We start from the raw sequence: 22,240 nt of genomic DNA, 5'->3' as shown, positions 1-22,240 counted from the left end.
TAAATTATAAGGGGGAGGGGGGTGACCGTACATTCACAGACATTAAACAAAAAATTAAATACAGAGATAGATAATAAGCTAAGTATTTCGGTCCGCCTGTGGAAGCTCGTTCAAACCGAAAGGAGAAGGACTCCGAGGGTTTGGAGAAAGCAGGGATAGGGTTGCACCCCTTTCATCTGTAACATATATGTGCCAGGGGTGCCATTTCACAGTGGGGGATGAAGTGGCCATAGAATAAACGACCCCTCTCGTCTCCATTTCAAAATGGAATTGTGCTTTCGTTATAACTTTGGCAAATGGGGGAGGGGAAAGGGGATTTCCAGTGCTGAGCTATAGTGGCTTTAGCAGATATCAGAATATGACCGAGAACATAGCGGTCAGATTTAGGGACGGAGGCTGGATACCAATGGAGAAGAGCGAGGGAGGGGTCTAAAGTTAGAGTGAGACCTATAACATCATTGATGAGAGTAAATACTTCTTCCCAGAAGGGGCGTAATAAAGGGCAATCCCAGAAGACATGAAGGATAGAACCTTCAGAGTGGCAGAGACGCCAACAGAACTTTGAAACTGTGGGCCAAATTTTATGCAACCTAGAGGGGGTCAAATATAATCTATTTTGAAGTTTTACATACATTTCAATATGGTTAGTACATTTAGATAGTGAGAAGGAAGAAAGATGAATAGTCTCCTATTGTGAGAAGGTGAAGGTACATTGAAGATCAGTTTCCCACTGGAGTTGGGCAGGGGATTTAACTGTCAGAGCTGTAGGAGACAATAGGGAATACCAGTAAGATATACTCCCTGCTCATTCTCCTTGACCTCTCTGCTGCTTTTGACACTGTGGCCCACCCTCTACTGCTGCATATCCTTCACTCCCTTGGTCCAAGTGACACTGCTCTCTCCTGGCTGTCCTCCTACCTCTCTGACCGTTCCTTCTCTGTTTCCTCTAATGGCAACTCCTCCCTCCCACAGCCTCTTACAGTAGGTGTTCCCCAAGGTTCTGTTCTTGGACCTCTCCTATTCTCTCTCTATACATCTTCTCTAGGTAAACTCATCAGCTCTTTTGACCTCCATTATCATCTCTATGCTGAGGATACTCAGATTTACCTTTCCTCACCTGATATTTCCCCCTCTCTACTGACTTGTATCTCTAACTCTCTCTCTGCTATCTCTTCCTGGATGTCCTAGCGATTTTTCAAACTTAATATTTCTAAGACTGAGCTGATAGTCTTCCCACCCTCCCAGATAACATCATGTCCCACTATTTCTTTATCAATAGATGGCATTACTATCTCATCTAGTCCCAAAGTGCGTTGTCTTGGAGTCATCCTGGACTCTTCCCTCTCCTTCAAACCACACATTCAGAACCTCTCGCAGTCCTGTCGTTTCCATCTCAAGAATATTTCCAAGATCAGACCCTTTCTCACCCAGGATGCTACCAAAACCCTCATACATTAACTGGTCATGTCCAGATTGGACTACTGTAACCTTCTCCTAGCTGGCCTCCCCAAATCCCATCTCTCTCCTCTCCAGTCTGTGCTCAATGCTGCTGCTCGGCTCATCTTCCTCTCCAAACACTCTACATCTGCGTCCCCTCTTTTGCAAGCCCTCCACTGGCTCCCATTCCCTTTCAGAACCCAATTCAAGGCTCTCACACTCACTTACAAAGCCCTCACCCATTCCTCTCCCATTTATATCTCTGATCTCACCTCCCTACACTCTTCTGTCCGCCCTCTTCGTTCGTTTAATGCACGCCGCCTTTCATGCCAATTGATTACTTCCTCCCACTCCCGCCTCCAAGATTTTGCCCGTGCTGCTCCTCACCTTTGGAACGCCCTCCCTCTCCCGATCAGACTCTGCACCTCTCTACAATCTTTCAAACGAGCTCTTAAGACCCACTACTTCATTAAAGCCTTCCAGCTCTCATCCTAACTTGCTGCTACATCCTCCTTTCTCCCCGCCTACCCCATTCTGTGTCACTCCTGTTAGTCTTCCCCTCCCTTAAAGAATGTAAGCTCTTTCGAGCAGGGCCCTCTACCCTCTTGTGCTTCTCCCTACTGTAATTTAATCTATCTCTTACTCCCCACTAGGGCAACCAACACTTGGCTGCTTATGCGGGCGTTAAGGTCGCTATTACAGCAATGTTTATCCATGTCCTGTATTGTATTGTATTGTAAGTCAATGGTTACTTATTTGTCTATGTACTTTGTAAGGCACTGCGGAACACTTGTGGCGCCATATAAATAAACGATAATAATAATAGCATCCTTCAAACCAACACTTGGGAACAGAATAATAGGATAAAGACAACAGAGTGTCAAAAATACAAATTTACACAGAAAATAGGATCTAATTTGTCACACTCTTCTACCCTTATACACACAGTAGAAGATCTCTCTTTATAAATTTTTTTTTTTTTTGTAGAGTAAACAAACTAGTAAAATGAAATGTAATATGCACATAGAAATCAATATAATACCCAGTCCAAGATTAGAGATATAGAGAGGGAGGAGAAACGGAGGTCAAAAGAAAAGAATTAGCTCTGAGGTAAATTCTGCTGCTGCTGTTGTGGAGAGTACAACTGGCAATGTCTGAGGGAGAGATTTTGGAGGGCTAATCTTCAGTGTGGATGCGCGCTAAAGGCAGTAGGTACGCCCCCCCCCCCCCCCCCAAAGTCATATCAATTCTAGATTCTTCCGAACACTTGAAGGGCCCCTGAGCTTTTATAATTAAACATAGTGAGAAATACCGAAGACAGTAACTTCCTATAAGACCTATTGCTCCCGGAACAGAAACCGGACCGCAACTTAGGTGTCCCCGCGATGGAGAAGGACCACCACGAAAACACCAAGCGAACCTAAAAATATGCCCTGCTCCGACAGGCACAGTAAAACAATGAGGTGATTTTGGCTAATGAGGGTATAAAACGGGAGGAGTCTGAGCTGCCAAGCTTTTTTTTTAAAGTGCTCCAGCTTCCTAGTACCACCTCATATACCCCAGAGTACCCCAGTGCCCCCAGACTACTCCAGTGTCCCCCATGGAATAAAAAAAAGTAAACTTCTTATGCACTTATGTCTATGCAGATGAGTTTGCAGAAAAGACAATGAAAGAGGCTAAAAAGCATTGACCAAGTACAGTAATGGAAGGATCATGCAAATGTAGCTCATGCAAACCACAACAAAGACTCAGGAACACTATAACTTGCAGTACTCAACCTCTGGTCCAAAATATGTACTGATGATCATGACTATAAGCAGTAGTCCCTGATTAGTTGAGGAGGTTTTAATCCCTCCGATTAATGCTATTCCTATTAGTCTGGCAACTGCAATCTATTTACATTATCTATTATATATCAATACGTGGCAATAGAGTAAATTCCCATATTGAGCTATTGTATTTATTTGTTAACTCACTTAGTACTTTAATGTCATATTTGCATCCATATTTAAATGTGTCTACATGGTAAATGCAACTTCATACAGTATTTATTATTAACATTGTCCAGACATAGACAAACTGCCTTATATAATAAGTCATTAAAGAATTTAATTATTAACTTTAGTAGTTACGGCTACCACTGTAAAGCGACATCTCTTTAGGCGCATTTTACACTTGCATTTTTGGGGCAAAATGCACACAACTCTATGGGCTCTATTTATTAACATTATTTTACTAAAATAAAGTGAAGAGTGTTTTCACACACTTTTCAAATTATTTTAGTTCCACCTAAGTTTACTAAAGGGCAATTGGAGTAGAATTCGTAAAATTCTACTCCAAGACCTAATTATCACATATATTTAGTAAGCAGATCGCATTTCCCATCATTGTAATGGGAAATGCGATCTGCCTGAGCTTTACTAAAACTAAAATGTGAAAAAATATCGGGGGAAGCCCTGTGATAATACGTCACCTGGAGATGGCATTATCCAGGGTCTTCCCCGGTTCCCCGACTCCTGCTCTGTTCTAACAGGCAGAGCAGAGCCAGGAGCTGGGCTCCAGTGATCAGTTATGTGGTCTAAACAGACCACAAGCTGATCACTGCTTACCTGAGTCCAGGGCCGGTAATCGGTGCTCCGGCGATGTCCTCAGAGGCTCCGGTCAGCTGGTCTCCCGGCTCCTGCACTGTAACCCTGGTCAGCTGCTGCATAGATAATCACCGTAGCAGCGAAAACAGGAGGTAAGTGAAAATAAGGGTGCTCGTGGGGGGTGGTCAGGATCTTGAGGGGTGTAGCGGCGGCCGGTCGGCGCATGTGCGGCACATTGTCACTATTTTTTTCCCAAAAAATCCTGTGATAAGGCTGCGGAGGGGAATCGCAGGGACAGAGATTTATCGCAAACGCTTTCCTGCAAGGGATTTTTAATAAATCCCTGTGATATTACCCAAATTCATAATGTGAATTCAGTAGGAAATACCACACTACAATCTGCATTCTAAATGCGGATTATAGTAAATAGGGCCCTATATGAGCCCAGAATTGGAAATTCGCAATGCTACATTTACATAACAGATTTTAGCCTTGAATGATTATTCTATGATTATTCTAGAACAGGGTTTCCAAAGCCAGTCTTAAAAGAAGCCCCAACATTCATGTTTTCAGATTTCTTAAATCATGCACAGGTAACTTGGCCTACTGGTGGGTAATTACCCTACCTCTTTTCACAGTCTGAAATGAGGAAAAACATCATTTGTTGCAGGGTGTATGAAGATAGGATTTGGGAAACCCTCTTCTAGAAGTACATTGCTATAGTGAGATGTACCCGGATCATTACGAATCATGGAACACATATGGACAGCACTTTAAATTGTATAGCGATAATTACTCCAGTGAAAACATTAAGTATTAGTTAACTAGAAGAAATGACTGCAGTGTAAGTACGGTACAGAGTACTAATACAGTAGTGTATGAGTGGTAAAGTAATATGTGTATCCTGATACATCTAGCCTCAATGTTGCCACACAGCACGACTTGCCTGGCGTGAGAGAGCCGCCAGGTACCGTGCTAGTCTGCTAGCATTGGACGCCTTTTTTTTTACAAAAACGCATCCAAGTCACAATGTGATGTGACTAGGATGCACCAGCAAACTGTGCTGATTAATTTGACATTTGTATATATATTTGTATATATGCACTTGAGTCACTATAAGAAGCACATTAGAACTTGAACTACAAAAAGCTGCGGCCGCTATACTGTAGCACTTCGTATACAGATTCATATCAAATTAATGAGCACTGTCTGCCGGTGCATCCTATTCACATCACATTGCGACTTATAGGCACACTTTCCGAAAAAACCATGCCTGGCACTAGCAGAGTCTCATGGACCTGGCGCGCAGAGAGGGGATGTTAGCGTGACTTCAGTAAAGATGTGCAAGGGCACATCTGTTTAAATGGTACAGAAATATATATATATTTTTTTTTTTTTACAGAAATTTACCACTAATTACTTCTTTGTGAACATGTGCGCCCTTAATTTAACTTGTCAAAACAAATACACTTCTTAAGACAGTTGCCAGGAAAAGGAAAACCCATACAAAACTCAGAAAATATGAGATATGGTAAGAACTTACCCTTGTTATCTCTATTTCTACGAAGTCCATAGGGTTCCACAGGATACCTTGGGGTATAGGTGTGACGTCAGTCGCAGGGCACCAAAGAGTTAAGCTTTCAGCCTCCCAGGATGCACTAGGTCCCCCTCCTATACCCCGCCCCCGGGCCAAGGCACCTCAGTTAGTTACCAAGCCATAGGCCGGAGGAGGAGAAGGAAGAGAGAGAACAAAGATCTGGACACATACAAGAATCACATTCTCACCAGAGGGAGACGGAAAACCGGTGACCAGAGCAAAGCCCATCTGCAGCACAGGTGCGACAGGGCGGGAGTCCTGTGGAACCCTATGGACTTCGTAGAAATAGAGATAACAAGGGTAAGTTCTTACCATATCTCATATTTTCTACTTCAGGGTCCATAGGGTATCCACAGGATACCTTGGGGATGTCCCAAAGCAGTATCCTTTAAGGGTGGGGACGCTCCTGTGCAGAAAGGAGAATCCGCCGCCCGAAGGAAGCATCCTGAGAGGCGAAGGTGTCAAACCTGTAATACCTCACGAAGGTATGGACAGAAGACCACGTAGCAGCCTTGCAGATCTGAACTGCCGAGGCACCACGTCGAGCTGCCCACGAAGGACCCACAGACCTAGTGGAATGAGCCTTCAGAGAAGGAGGGACCGGTAGGCCTTCATGAAGATAAGCTTCAGAAATAGCCATACGGATCCAGGCTGCCAAAGTTTGCTTTGAAGCAGGCCAACCCTTTTTACAGAAGCCATAGAGGACAACAAAGCGTCCGACTTCCTAAACAAAGAAGTGCGGTCAACATAAGTCCTTAAGGCCCGCACAACATCCAAAGAGGCCTGACCCACGGAAAGACCCGGTGAGTTAAAGTCCGGAACAACTATTTCCTCGTTAACATGAAAGTGGGAAACAACTTTGGGAAGAAACTCGGGCCGAGTGCGGAGCACTGCCCTGTTCCCATGAAAAACCAAGAAAGGGGGTCTACAAGAAAGAGCCCCTAACTCAGAAACACGTCTGGCTGAAGCAACGGCCAGAAGGAAAACAGTCTTAGCTGTTAGCCATTTAATATCCACTGAGCCCAGTGGTTCAAACGGCGGTCCTTGGAGAGCCCTCAGGACCACAGCCAAATCCCAAGGCGCCACAGGTGGAACAAAGGGCGGCTGAATACGGAGAACACCTTGCATAAAGGTGCGCACATCCGGGATTGTAGCAATCCTACGGTGAAACCAGACAGATAGGGCCGAAACCTGTACCTTCAAAGAAGCAAGGCGAAGCCCATGATCTAGTCCCGCTTGCAGGAAGGCGAGAATCCGAGACAGACGAAACTCCCGCGGTGCATAACCTCTCGGTCGACACCACTGGAAGAACGTATGCCACACGCGATGGTATATCCTCGCGGAAGACGGTTTCCGAGCTCGTAACATGGTACGCACCACAGAGCTGGAAAACCCCCAGGACCTCAGCATGGCCGTCTCAACAGCCACGCCGCCAAAGACAGCCGAGTCAGGTCCGGGTGAAGACAAGGACCCTGAGACAGAAGGTCCGGTCGTAGCGGCAACCGCAGAGGGCTGTCCACGGACAGACCCTGAAGGTCTGAGAACCAGTGCCGTCTGGGCCACGCGGGAGCTATCAACAGGAGCGTCCCTCCTTCCTGTTTGAATTTCCGGATTACCCGTGGAAGGGAGACCGGAGGGAACAGGTATGCGAACCTGAACGTCCACCGGACGGACAGAGCATCCACCAGAGACGCCCCTTCGTCTCTTGTGCGAGACCCGTACACCGGCAACTTGTTGTTGTGCCGGGACGCCATGAGGTCGATTTCTGGAAGACCCCACCTGTCCACCAGTAGTTGAAAAACGTCCGGGTGCAGGGACCATTCCCCTGGATGAACGTCCTGGCGACTTAGAAAGTCCGCCTCCCAATTTAGCACTCCCGGGATGAAGACCGCTGATATGGCCGGAAGATTGCGCTCCGCCCAAACCAGGATCCGAGAGACCTCTACGAGAGCCGCCCGACTGCGAGTTCCTCCTTGCCTGTTTATGTAGGCCACGGTGGTAGCATTGTCCGACTGGACCTGCACCGGGTGACCCTGGAGAAACCGCTGTGCCTGCAGGAGAGCATTGAAGACCGCACGGAGTTCCAAGATATTGATTGGAAACTCCGCTTCTGTCGGCGTCCACCTGCCCTGGAACAAGTGTGGACCCGAAACTGCTCCCCAGCCCCGAAGACTGGCGTCCGTTGTCAACAGGACCCAATTTGGAACCCAGAACGGACGTCCCTTGTTGAGGTGGGTCGTCTTTAACCACCACGCAAGGGACAGGCGAACCTCCGGGGTGAGCACAATCGTCTGGGACTTCAGAGACTGAGGCAGCCCGTTCCACTTGGACAGGATCAGGTGCTGCAGAGGTCTGGAGTGAAACTGGGCGTATTCCACCATGTCGAACACCGACACCATGGAGCCCAGTAACCTCATCGCCGAGTGTAAGGACACCCGGCGGCTGTGCAGACAACTGCGCACCCTTGACTGTAAAGCAGAGATCTTGTCCTCCGTCACGAAGATCCTTTGCTGTCCCGAGTCCAATAAGGCTCCAAGATGCAGAATCCTCCGAGACGGGATTAGAGTGGACTTCTGCCAGTTGATTAGCCAGCCGTGCCGTTGCAGCAGTGCAATGGTCAGGTCCAAGTGGTGTAACAGGAGCTCTGGAGATCCTGCCACCAATAACAGGTCGTCCAAGTACGGCAACATGCGGACTCCTTGCAGCCGCAGAGAAGCCGCCATGACCGCCATAGCGTCCTGTATGTCCAATGACACCATGTAGTCCCCAGGTTCCAGCGCCAGAATGATGGACCGTAGGGTCTCCATCCGAAACTTCGGGACCCGCAAAGACTTGTTGAGTGCTTTGAGGTTGAGAATCGGACGATATGACCCATTGGGTTTCTGTACCAAAAATAGATTTGAATAGAAACCCTGGCCCCTCTGGGAGAATGGAACAGGCACTATAACTCCAGCCTGGAGCATAGTGTGCAATACCTTCCGCAGCTCTGTAGCCTTGTTCCGGTCTGATGGTAGACCCGTGGTGAAGAATCGAGCCGGGGGTCTGTGCCGGAAGGAGAGGGCGTACCCGTGAGAGACCACCTCCAGAACCCAAGTGTCTGTCGTAGTGAACGACCAACACCGGGAGAACTGCAGCAGGCGGCCTCCCACCCTGGGATCCCCCAAGGGGAGACCCGGACCGTCAGGCCGCAGGCTTGTCATCTGGCTTGGGGGCCGGACGTCTGGTACTCCATGCCTGTTTCCGGGGCTTGACCGATTTCTTAGGGCCAGCCTGTCGAGGAAACGACTGTGGTTTGGGCCTGCCCTGGGCCCTAGATGACCGAAAGGACGATGGTCCAGAACCAGAAGGAGCAGCGGCCGACGGGAGACAAGCAGATTTGGCTGCCGCCAGCGTGGCCACAATCTTATCCAGATCCGGACCGAAGAGAACTTCTCCGGTAAACGGCAACGCTTCCAGACCTTTCTTGGATCTGCGTCCGCCTTCCAGGATCGCAGCCACAAGGTGCGACGAGCAGCTACCGCTGCTGAAGAAATTCTAGACACCAGAGTACTAATGTCTAGAGCCGCCTCGTTGATGTAGGTGGCCGAATCACGGAGATTGCCAATCAACTCCGCCTGTTCGGCCGGACAGTCGGATTCAAAAGAAGCCTCTAATGAATCCGCCCAGCGCTCCATCGCTCTGGCAACCCAGCAAATGGCCATAGCCGGCCGTGCTGCCCCCCCTGCAAGGGAATAAGCGGACTTCAGGCAGATTTCTACCTTGCGGTCCGTAGCATCCTTAAGGGAGGACATGGATGGCATCGGCAATGTGGCACTACGGACAAGACGGGTCACGTGAGAATCCACCTGTGGAGGGGATTCACACTTAGCAAAATAATTATCCGCGAACGGATAAGCCACCGCCAGGCGTCTCTGCGGCTGGTATCTTTTGCCAGGTTGTTTCCACGCCTCCTCTAAATGGTCCACCAACTGACCCGAAAGAGGAAAGACTGTGGCATCGCCCTTCACATCTTTGAAAAAGGCATACTTAGATTTAGCCGCTGGGGGAACTTCGTCCTCAATCACCAAGGCTGTGCGGACCGCCCGAATAAGTCCAGGAATATATACTTTGGACTTAGCATCAGCGTCCTTAGTATGGAAAGGTTCCTGATCGTAAGGATCCAGAATCTCCCCATCATCAGACGTCCCTTCGTCATCCTCATAAGGAGCGGACAGAGACGCCACCGGCCTTTTATGAGGCCGCATCACAGACTCCCCTTGCAACACATCCGACAAGTGCTGTACAGAACTCGTCAGGGAGTTAAACCACGCTGGCTCCTGAGAACCCGGGAGCGGGGAAATAGGGAGACTGTGGGGTACCACCAATTGTCGTGGGAACCCCTGCATGGGTGACGACACCACAGACTGCTGGGACAAACCCATCGGAGTAAACGCGGGCTGCGGAGCTAACTGGCCCACTAAAGCTGTTAACGCCTGAGCGAAACAAGCCCAGGGCGGCTCCTGTACCGGTGCTGTAACCGTAATAGGCCGCGCCATGGACAAACACTGCCGGCAAAGGCCCTCCGCGCTACCCTCCCCCTCCGCTAACGGTACTTTGCACGTGGTACACTGTAGCCGGAGGGGAAAATCACTTTCAGACATGATGGCACCACGTATGTGACCTCTCTCACCAATTAAGTATTAAATAGGCGAGAGACCACCCTGCAGCACCGCACCGCAAGGGCTTTAGCAGAAAGAACAGGGACAGTAATAAAGCTGACAGTTTAGAGAAGAAAAGTTACAGGCAGCGCTAGCACAGTCACATACAATGCAGAGAAATAACAATTCCTGCACTAACAGCGCTGATCACTCAACTACACAGACACAGGGCCTTGTAGGACACAGCGCTGCATACACAGACCTGAGCCACAGCGGAGGAGAGGTATGCGGGGGGACCCAGACCACGATGCTTCCTTCCAGACTTCCAGCAGCGTTCACCATGCGTTGCAGAGAAGATGGCCGCCGAGGAGCAGAGAGAAGCTGGCCTGGGGGAGGAGCGCTGACACAGGACCAGTCAGCACAGTGCAGAGAGGGCTGTGTGCAGCGGGGGAGGCGCCGGCTGTGAGACAGGGAAGGCGCGCTCCCCTGGCATGCATTTAACCCCTGGGACGCCGCAGCGCTACCGCTCTGGTGCGGTCCGCTGTCCCAGGGGGTAGTGGAAGCGCAGGTTGGTCGCCTGGCTCCACGCTGCAGCCAGTCCCCAGGGAGCCCCCTGCCTGGGGACTTAGGACCATGTGATCAGCGGGGACCCACCGCGGGACCCCGCTGCTTACCTCTGTCCCCCTTGAATCCGGCCATGGTCCGGAGCATCTGGGGTCACCGCTAGCTGTGACCCCAGACGCCCACCAGCATCCCCGGATCAGTACCGGCGTTCTGGTACCGGCGGGGTGTAGGGAAGACAGCATGGACGTCAGGACTGACTGTCCATGCTGTTCATCCAGATGTGCAGCCACAGCTGCATGAAGAAAAAGCTTCAGGGGCTCTTCTAGCCCCCACTCCAACAGGTGCACCCGACTCCGGCCGGGCACCAAACTAAACTGAGGTGCCTTGGCCCGGGGGCGGGGTATAGGAGGGGGACCTAGTGCATCCTGGGAGGCTGAAAGCTTAACTCTTTGGTGCCCTGCGACTGACGTCACACCTATACCCCAAGGTATCCTGTGGATACCCTATGGACCCTGAAGTAGAAACTTTGATTGATTTTGCTCTTTTTATTTGCTCTTACAATGCAGCTTTAGTTAGAAGCCAGACCAGAACATATATCAGTCTTGCTAATTGTGTGCATTAAACCATGTCCATTTTTTATTTTAAAACTACGTACCTTTGTGTACCCTAGTGGATTTCGCAATGCTTTTTCTTCGGTACTTTAAAGAATGACACAGTTATAATATTTAGGAGCTTTTATTTGTTGGAGTAGGGGGTGGGGGTGGCAGTCTAGGCCGCTCATCTCTCCTGAGCCTTCTACACACTAAGGGAAATTGACGATTTCCTCTTACATGTGTGCAAGCAGAGGAGTCTGCATTGAACTCTTTCAGTGCTCTGTACAGGGCTCTGGTGTCCAGGAACTGGAAGACCTGCCCATCTTACTGGAATCTAAGTCATTCCATCTGGGTTGCTCGTTTAGGGATGTGCACTATAGTGCAAGGCTGGCGTAAATAAACGTCATCTGGCAGTAACACCCGTCTGTCATCAATGTAAATGCTCAGACGGTGGGAAAGGTTTAAACCATTTGTGGAGATTGTAGTCTATGATACAAGGCAATGACATACACAGAATTTAAAATATGCATTAAAAAAAGAAAGTCACATTTTGAAAAAAACTTTGCTATATAATCAAATAACTTTATAAATATACTAGCTGTTGCCCTCGGCTTCGCTCACAATGAAATCGCTTCTGCCAACATTTTCTTTTTATGTGAGGTGTTCTAGTTGTATGACTTTGCATAAGGGCCCTGTTGCGGGAGTGGCCCAAGTGACCAGCAGCGCTATACAGAGTGGTGGCAGCAGTGCCTCCACCCACCGCTCACACCAATGTCACTGTGTGCCCTGTGCACAGACTATGTAGCCTATCCTATTCACCCACCACTCACACCAATGTCACTGTGTGCCCTGTGCACAGACTGCTACGTAGCCTATCCTATTCACCCACCACTCACACCAATGTCACTGTGTGCCCTGTGCACAGACTATGTAGCCTATCCTATTCACCCACCACTCACACCAATGTCACTGTGTGCCCTGTGCACAGACTGCTACGTAGCCTATCCTATTCACCCACCACTCACACCAATGTCACTGTGTGCCCTGTGCACAGACTATGTAGCCTATCCTATTCACTCACCACTCCCACCAATGTCACTGTGTGCCCTGTATCCTATCCTATTCACCCACCACTCACACCAATGTCACTGTGTGCCCTGTGCACAGACTGCTACGTAGCCTATCCTATTCACCCACCGCTCACACCAATGTCACTGTGTGCCCTGTGCACAGACTATGTAGCCTATCCTATTCACCCACCACTCACACCAATGTCACTGTGTGCCCTGTGCACAGACTGCTACGTAGCCTATCCTATTCACCCACCACTCACACCAATGTCACTGTGTACCCTGTGCACAGACTATGTAGCCTATCCTATTCACTCACCACTCCCACCAAAGTCACTGTGTGCCCTGTATCCTATCCTATTCACACACCACTCACACCAATGTCACTGTGTGCCCTGTGCACAGACTGCTATGCAGCCTATCCTATTCACCCACCACTCACACCAATGTCACTGTGTGCCCTGTGCACACTGTTATGTAGCCTATCCTATTCTGATAACACGGACCCAAAGCACTACTCCCCCCATCCATTACAGGCATTGCGCATTGTTACACCTATCTCTTACATTAATGATGTCAATACATTTTGTTTTTGTTAGTGCTCAGCTTTAACTCCACGGATCGAGATGGGTTATTTCTAGTCTTTGATGTAGTTTTCTTGAAAATCAGTTTAGTAGTTTTTCCGCCAACTTTGAACAGCCAGAAAGTTCTTATTATATTTAGTATAGAATTTATATAAATATTGTAGTGTGTGATCATGCATGCTAACAAACATCGGTTAACAAGTTATTGTAAAGCACTCCCATTTTTTCCTGTGCTCCTTTTAGACGACCTCTTCCTATGCAAGTGTTAGAATCCACTTCTCCAATACAGACAGAATCACTATTTTCTCACCACACTTTTCCATAGAGGGGAGCAGGGTGGGAAGTAGAGTGTGTGCAGTGTGTAAATATACAGAGTACTAAGAGTGCCCACACACATAGCAATCTGTACACGATCCCACGATGTGTGCGATTTCCCCTGAACTCTCCCCCGGCAGTCCTACACACGATTTGGAGTAAAAAGATTCCAATCTGACTTAAGATCTATCTTGCATCTTAACTTTTTTTTTTTCCAGTGCATTGTGTCCCAGATTGTCAGATCTGCCGTACTGCACTGCAGATCTGACGATGCAATGTGTGACCAGCGGGGACCCGCAAAGTGATCGTGAGTGGGGACTCACGATTTGGCCATATTTTACACGATCTGTTGTTCCAATGTGTCAGAAAAGTCCAGATCGGGTAAAATATCACTGTGTGTTGCCAGCATAACACTGAAATTTTTTTATCCAAGTATATAACAGTAAATATTTACTTTAATGTATAACACAAAACAAAAGTTTAGGTCGGATACTCTTCAATAGATTTAGTACCAGCGTTTGCTGTAATTAAAGGCAATAAGAACAAATTACAAGGAGGTTATTAGAGCATCAAAAATACTGCCCAACAGGAAACCATGTTATTTCTGCTGCCCTCGTCTCATAGCTATCTTAAGTGCTAAAACAGTGTCATTTTTAATGGACTTTAAAGCACAAGTAATGCCACAAAGCCCACAAGCGGAATGTTAGGTGAATACTGAACACTTAATACTTCAAAACTACAAATTTACATTTTGGAGTCTAGTAGATCCCTAAACTTTTGCATCCTGTGACTCCGCAAAGGCACAGTAAACAAGTTATGTCACACAGACGTTTTCTACACTTAGGAACTGTAAGATGATGCTTCCAGTTTACACTGCCTATTACTTGTAGGAAAATAGTACATACCGTATAAGGGGATGTAGTTATGACGGACTTAAGATAGGCGTCAAAATACCGATGCCTATCTTAACCCCGACGTCGGAACACCAAAGGACGCCTGCCTCAACGAGGTAAGTCCGGGGCGCCCTTAGCGTTAGCAGTGGGGGGAGGGCTTCGGGAACGTAGCGGGGTTGGGGTTAAGTTTTGGGAGGGGGAGGTTAACGTTAGGCACCCCTAGGGGGGAGGGTTAGGCACCCCCAGGGAGGATTAGGTTTAGGGTGTGGTACAATGGGGCTTAGTGTTAGGGGAATCTGTATGAAATACCGCCGGCCGCACGGTTCGATTCCCGGCAGCGCCTGGCTGACAACAGCAGTTCCCGGCAGCAGAAGCCCGACAGCGCTGGAAATCCCGATCGTGGATAGGTAAGTAGCAACTACCCTAACCCTCCTTAGGGGTGCCTAACCCTAACCTCCCCCCCCCCCCCCCCCCAAGTGCCTAACCCTAACCCCCCCTCTAAGAGCCTAACCCTAATCCTTCTGTTCCCCACTGCCTAAACCTAAGTCCCTTCCGGGGGTGCCTAACCCTAACCCTCCCTCCCCCTAGCCTAACCCTAACCCTCCCGGGTGGATGCCTACCCCTAAGTCCCCCCCGGGTGCCCTAAACCTAACCCTCCCCCCTGCGGCTGTCGGCTCACGGCGTCCGGCATCCCTTCGATCGGGATGCCGGACGCCGGTCTCCCGGCATCGGGGAAATGTCAGGCGTCTACATCTAGACGGCCAGCATTTCATCCCTCGCCGGGATATGACAGTCGGGAAGCCGGCTGCCGGTATTAAGGCAGCCGGCTTCCCGATTGTATACCGTGTTAGGCATACCCGGGGGAAGGTTAGGGGGAAAGAGGGGTAGGGATAGGGTACTTACCCGCCCTGTTGGAATCTTCTCCATTCGGGCTGCCAGCGTCGGGATATGTAGCTGTTCAGCCGCCGGGACTTCATACCCATTCCTGTATTAGCACTGCATTTCATAAGCACTTCAATTAGGTGAAGCCATCCATATAGGGGCAAAACTTATACATGCTGCCTTTACTCATAAGAAAAAAAGAAAAATCTACTTTTTTTTTTTATATAATCAACATATCTTGAAAAACAGACATAACTAAATGCAAAAACATACACAGCAGAAAGTGTACATGAATACAGGTAGTGAATAAGGATGTGTGTTTCATTAGAGAACTTGTTTAACCAACATAGGTCCAACTGAAATGTTGTTTAGAAATCCTGTCCATGTCTACTCAATATTATGCTATAGGCTCCATTATAATCCTAATATGAAAAAAAAATAGTGCAAATCTATACAAACAAAATACAAGAGCATAAAAATAATAATTTATAAACCAAATGAAGAATATAGCTATCACAAGTAACATCATGAATGTATGCCCCCATGTTTATTTCTGTAGTACAGGCCTCTCCAATGTGAACGTATACAGACTGGCAGTCTGCACTGTTTTTTGGGGGGTTTATTTTTAATACTTTTCGAATGATGATTGTATACTGCATTTCATAATGTGCCTGTATTACAGCATATTTAGGTGTGTGATTTTCTATACTGCGTTCTTTAAATTACTATTATACAATTTGAAGCGAGCGAGGAAAGGGTGGAATTATAGCAGTTTCAACTTGATGAAAAATTTTGCTCTTTAATTAATGTAATACAAGTAAAAATAAGTAACTGTAAAAAGTAATGGCATTGTACAGCCAAGATCTCGCCATATAAACACTTCTTATTGGAAAAGAACGAAATGTCAATTCTCTTACCTTTGAATCCTTGGCATAGTAAAGGGTTCTGCCCCGGAGCTTAAAATAGCGTTTTTTCCATCTTTGAAATGAACTGGTTTGCTTCAGTAATAATCCTTCTTTGATACTTGTCTGGAAAGTAAACAGACGAAAAAAACACAATTGTCAAAAAGGAATGAGCACATTCTTCTTATGCCTCCAGTGTCTGACCAGACAGCAGCGAATTACACCACAAAGCTTTCCACTACTGCAATTTATATGATGGAGTACAACTATAAGACAAGCAGAGTAGACTGTACATAGATTAACTAGTTAAGATTTAATATCATAGTACTGCATTTCAGGATCTGAAACAATTTTGGCTTATAATTCCCAGCAATCTGTAATTTTAACGCTGGGGGGTCCGGGTCACATAGGCATTAGAGAATGCTGCGCTTCTCTCATCCGGAAACTAAAGTGTTCTGAAAACAGGGTATGCTGAGCTACCCTCACTCAGCAGATCATGGACACTATGATGAATTAGCAGGCAACACTTGGACAGTAAAGTCACCATGGTGTTACAGGGGAACAGTGATCACTACACACTATCATGTCAAAACGAGACAGTGTACATCAGCGTATTCTTATAGAGCAATGCAGTTTCTAAGTGAGAAAAGTATGGCATTCTAAAGCATAGCCGTAGCTAGGATTTTTTGGTACTCTGTGCCAGAGAGTAATGGCGCGCCTCCCCAACCCTCCATTTATTAAGTAGGGACATAAAATACTGCAGCTGAAAAAGGGCCATGGCTACATGGGGAAGCCAGGGAAAAGATAGGGGTACTCCTGGGGCAGCCAGGACAAGCTGGGGATAAAAGAAGAGGAAGCTACAAGAATGATAATAAACAGGAAAAATTACAGGCCCAAACAGCGCCCCCTGCCCTGCGGTGCCCTGTGCCATGGCACTGGTTGCACTACCCTAGTTACGGCCATGTTCTAAAGCACCAGTGTGACTTGGCATTTCAGCTATCAAGTGCTTAAAATGTGATAGAGGGGAGCAACTGTTTCAGTCTAGCACCTACACCAATTCTTCAACAGGACAAATCGCTTCATGTCGGCCACGTTCCATGTCAGTGCACTCCAAATAGACTGTACATGGAGTGAGAAAAGAAATAAATTCAGGTAACAATGTGATTATCGATTCGTATGAGACAACCAAAAACCTTGATGTGAAATAGCCTTTCAGAACAAAATGTTTTATTGTTAGTACTTAATGCAGACAGGGCACACAGATGCGTACACAGAAATGTTAAGGTACTATTCTGCCAGCAGAGGCTCATAAATAAGCATATTAAGTATAAGAATACCAAAATTGCACAACGGCTGAAAGGAAAGAGTGGTATCGCTGGATAGACATAGCTTCACCCATCAGACACTAAAAGCGATTAGTACGAGAGATGCTGATGGGCAGGACTATCTATCCAGAGCCACTATTTTCCTGCAAACCAATGCTCCCTGTGTTCCCGAAGAAGTGCCATGGGGAGGGTGGTTGGTGACGGGGGATAAGGATCGCCAGCCACCTAAATGAGAATCTGTGCAAATTCTTCAATTAGCCTATTGCGGGTGTGTGTGTGGACATACACACAATATAACCAAACAATTTGTTGCAGCTCATACAGAGCTGAAGAAATGATTAATGATGGTGAACATTAATTATGAAGTGCGGTTTATACCAGCCATTACTGGATACTCTAACATACATAATGGATCTTTCCTGCTGCAATTTTACGTCTAAATGCCTCTCTAGAGAATAATATGCCTGAAAATTTAATAAATCATTGCCTCAATACAAAAGCTTTTTTTTTTACAAGTTTCTACACACAATGTGAATTGGGTGGAAAAAGCCTAAAAGACAAAAACATCATTTGTGAGGATCTGGGTTTTTATTACTCGTATAAAACTGGAAATTAAGAATGGTGCTGACAAATGGGCATCTCTCACGGGACAGAAAACCGCTGTGCTCTGAGGTTCTGGAAAGAAAGACTCTCACAGACCAATAGCTTATTATTATTATTATTATTATTATTATGGTTTTATCTTAACTTCATTGAAAAACCAATTATTATACAGACCATTGATCATTATGATAAGCCTATGCTTTATAAGAGCAAGATGAAGAAGAAATACAGCATTTTCTATTATATATGTCTTGCTCTCTATCAATTAGCTATAGTACATGGCATTATTTCAGTCATGTATACCATTGGAAATAGAAAGACAAAATACAATTCAGGTAATTTTCTCATAAATGCAAAGCCAGGACACACAAAAGTGACTTTTCATGATATTTTTTCTGCCCTGAAAGCACTAGAATATAGTGCCATGTACTCTGCTACCAACGCAAAATGCCTTATAAGATTCCTTAAGATGTTACTAAACCAGTTACAGAAACACTTATTGTAAAACACCATGTATTACGGCATTTGTTAACTTAACTAAAAAGCATCAAATTTACAAAGAACAAAACATTTTCATAAATCATAAATCAGAGTTGGAAAAGAAAAAAAGTTTTTTTTGTTTTGATTAGAAAAAAAAAATCCTTTTTGTTTAGTGTTTTTTTTTAAACCAGTTTTTTTTTCATTATGTTTTAATAGAAAGAAAGGAATCCTGCATATTATATTAATACTGTGAAATATTGCTATGTATTAGAAACCTTGAGCAACTATGTTTTAAATGCATTTTAACCAGGGATGAAAAAAATATATATATTTTTTTTCCCAACCCTGCCATAAATAAATGCTATGCTAAAAGTAAACTGAAACAAAAGGGTTAAGGCAGCCATTGTCTTGGAATCTTACAACCTCAAGAAGTGATAAAGTGAAGAAGTGATGGGGGGGTAAGCAAGTTTGAAAACTAGTGAATGGAGTCAATATGACGTTCTATTTAAACTCAGTTTCTCCACCTTTTAGCAATAGCAAGGCGTAAAAAAGTCTCTAGAGAAGAGGATCTGCTTAAGAAAGATCATGTAGACAGGCATGCCTTAGCTTAGTGAACACTTAGATCACGAGGTTGCATTCGTTGCATGGGGCAAATTTTATACAACACTGCCGCCCCCCCTCTTACCTGTCAGCAGTGGGAGCAGCAGTCTCCTCTGCCTGAATGGGAGAACGATCACTTTGATCGGGCCGCCCCCCCCCCCCTAGATTCGCGCCGGCCTGAGGGGCTCACAGCGCCTCCCTGCCCAGCACGCGGCTCTGCATAAAAGGTGTTTCTTTTGTTTGTTTTTTTAACTGACTGAACAATTCAGTGATAAGTAAGAAGATTTAACAACGCAGAGAAATAAAAGCATATTTCAGCAAAAAATGAATAAAATTATATATATATATATATATATATATATATATACACACATACACACACACATATCTATATTATACACACACATATATATATATATATATATACACACACACACATTATGCAATAACATTTTGCAATCAATAGAGGTTTTTAGCATAATCATAGCCAAGGTTATGGGCCTACCCACCATATCCAGGTAACCTCTTTAGGGTAGGTCCCTAACATACTAGGGTTCAAATCCAGAGCACTAGGCACCATTAAATCGGTGCAGCCGAGCCACCCCAGGGCATCGCCATAATGAGAAAAGTGAAATTTGAAGTAAGAAAGGTAAGAGCAGCTATGGCTGCATGGAAAGGTGAAAATACAAATATAATAAAAACAAACAGTAAAGTGTTAAAAGAGTGCAAAAAAGAAAGAATGTGTTATAATGCGATGCCCGGAAGCAGACCAACCAAAGCAATCCAGGGGACCCACACCCCAAAAATCAACCCAAAGTTGCACTACAGTATATAACTTGTAAGACTTGCCTAAAATTGTGCCTACTACTAGTGTGCATATACAATACCAGACTCCATGCTTTTAAACCAATAAGTGAGGGGTGCTCGTCCAGGCTGAAGGCGTCTCCTTTCCTTCAGGTGTGCAATAAAGCACATTAAATGGAGTGTATAGGAAAGATTCCTGGACTGCACACCCTGAATATATATAATGGGAGGTGCTACCTGTAGGCACAGGAACAGACAAATCACAGGTGCACAACTCCAATTTACTGATTATATACAGTATAAATACATTATGCAATACAATTTTGCAATCAATAGAGGTTTTTAGCATAATCATGGCCATGGTTATGGGCCTACCCACCTTGGCCATGATTATACTAAAAACCTCTATTGATTACTGGACTAGCACCCCTCCCTTATTAGTTTAAAAGCATGGAGTCTGGTATATGCACACTAGTAGTAGGCACAAGTTTAGGCAAGTTCTACAAGTTATTTACTGTAGTGCAACTTTGGGTTGATTTTTGGGGCGTGGGTCCCCTGGATTGCTTTGGTTGGTCTGCTTCAGGGCACCGCATTATAACACATTCTTTCTTTTTTGCACTATTTTAACACTTTACTGTTTGTTTTTATTATATTTGTATCTTCAGCTTTCCATGCAGCCATAGCTGCTCTTACCTTTCTTACTTCACATTTCACTTTTCTCATTATGGAGATGCCCTGGGGTGGCTCGGCTGTGCCGATTTAGGATAACCTGCGCTCTGGATTTGAACCCTATTATGTTAGGGACCTACCCTAAAGAGGTTACCTGGATATGGTGGGTAGGCCCATAATCTTGGCCATGATTATTCTAAAAACCTCTATTGATTGCAAAATTATATTGCATAATGTATTTATATATAATCAGTAATTTGGAGTTGTGCACCTGTGATTTGTCTGTTCCTGTGCCTGCAAGAAGTCTCAACAGGTAGCACCTCAAATTAAATATATTCAGGGTGTCCATATTCATTTTATTTATTTATTACCAGTTTATTTATGTAGCGCACACATATTCCGCATCGATTTACAGAGACTATTTGGCCATTATTATTAGTTATTTATAAGGCACCACAAGGGTTCTGCAGCGCCTAACAAAGGACATAAACAGTTGAGCAGAACAAGAGAACAGTGAATTACAGTAGAAGACATTGCAGGACAAGTACAAGGTGTATAAACATTGCTGCAACAGTGGTCTTATCGCTCAAATTAATAGAGTGGCAGAAGTCAAGGTTAGGTGCCATTTTAAGGAGTAGAAAATAGTATAGGTAAGGGAATGAAAAACACACGGGGGAAAAGGGCCCTGCTCGTGAGAGCTTCCTTTCTAAAGAGGAGTGGCAGACAGACAGTGGTCACATAGATGGGGTAGACAGTGAGCATGGGACAAAGGGGTAGGATGAGAGATGAATGGCTTTGATGAAAAAGTAGGTCTTGAGAGAATGTTTGAAGTTTTGTAAAGAGGTGGAGAGTCTGATAGGGAGAGGTAGAGAATTCCATTGGTAGGGAGCAGCAAATGCAAAATCTTAGAGGCGGTCGTGGGAGAAGTAATCAGTTGGCAAGAGAGTCAGCATTCATTTGTAGAGCGAAAAAGGCGGGCAGGAGTTTTAAGGGAGTTGTGAATGGGAGAGGAATGGGTGATTTATTAGTGAGTGTTTGAAGCTTGAATTGTGTTCTGAAGGGGTAGAGGAGCCAGTGTAGGGCTTGTAGAAGAGGGGAGGCAGATGTAGTATGTTTGGAGAGAAGATGAACTAGGCGGCAGCATTTATGACAGATTGGAGTTGAGAGAGGCAGGAGTCAGGAAGGCCAGATAGGAGGAGGTTACAGTAATACAATCTGGAGATGACCAGTGAGTGGATGAGGATCTTGGTAGCATCCAGGGTGAGAAAGGGTCTGATACTTGAAATATTTTTGAGATGTAAACGGCAGGACTGCAAAAAGGTACTGAATGTGTGTGTAGCGAATAGGCCCAGAAATAGTCACCACAAATTGGACTTCATGAACTTCGTATGATAAAGTTACTGCATTTGATGCCCTATAGCTGACCTAGGTTTGTGCTGCAGAGGGGCAACTGAGGCTTATGACCTCCGAGTCCTTTAAAATATCCAGGAGAGGGCAGATAACCATCTATGTCCAGATTCAAAAGATTTGTGGTATGTTAACAGAGCTGTGTCTTATCTACTATGCAAACAGCTATGGGACACTTGGGACAGCTTAGCAAAATGTGAAAAAAAATTGTCCTGTATCATTTTAACAGAAGAATGTGTGCGAGTCACAGAACTTATTAACAATTGACACTGAGAGAGTTGACCAGAAAG

At 45.8% G+C, this 22,240-nt stretch overlaps 1 protein-coding gene across 4 annotated transcripts in view; it reads right to left on the bottom strand.

The window, feature by feature from the left end:
- DGKH (diacylglycerol kinase eta) overlaps positions 1 to 22,240 on the bottom strand; it is a 356,461-nt gene that overhangs the window by 172,674 nt on the left and 161,547 nt on the right. For all 4 annotated transcript variants that reach the window (XM_088482783.1, XM_088482872.1, XM_088482720.1 and 1 more), the window contains one exon: positions 16,078 to 16,188. In XM_088482783.1, coding sequence (XP_088338909.1) covers positions 16,078 to 16,188 — 111 coding nt within the window. The remainder of the gene's footprint in view (positions 1 to 16,077; positions 16,189 to 22,240) is intronic.

This window comes from Taudactylus pleione, unplaced genomic scaffold (assembly GCF_031769625.1).
Source record: "Taudactylus pleione unplaced genomic scaffold, aTauple2 ptg000005l, whole genome shotgun sequence".
Classification (NCBI taxonomy): Eukaryota; Metazoa; Chordata; class Amphibia; order Anura; family Myobatrachidae; genus Taudactylus; species Taudactylus pleione.
This window is presented reverse-complemented; position numbering and strand designations above follow the sequence as displayed.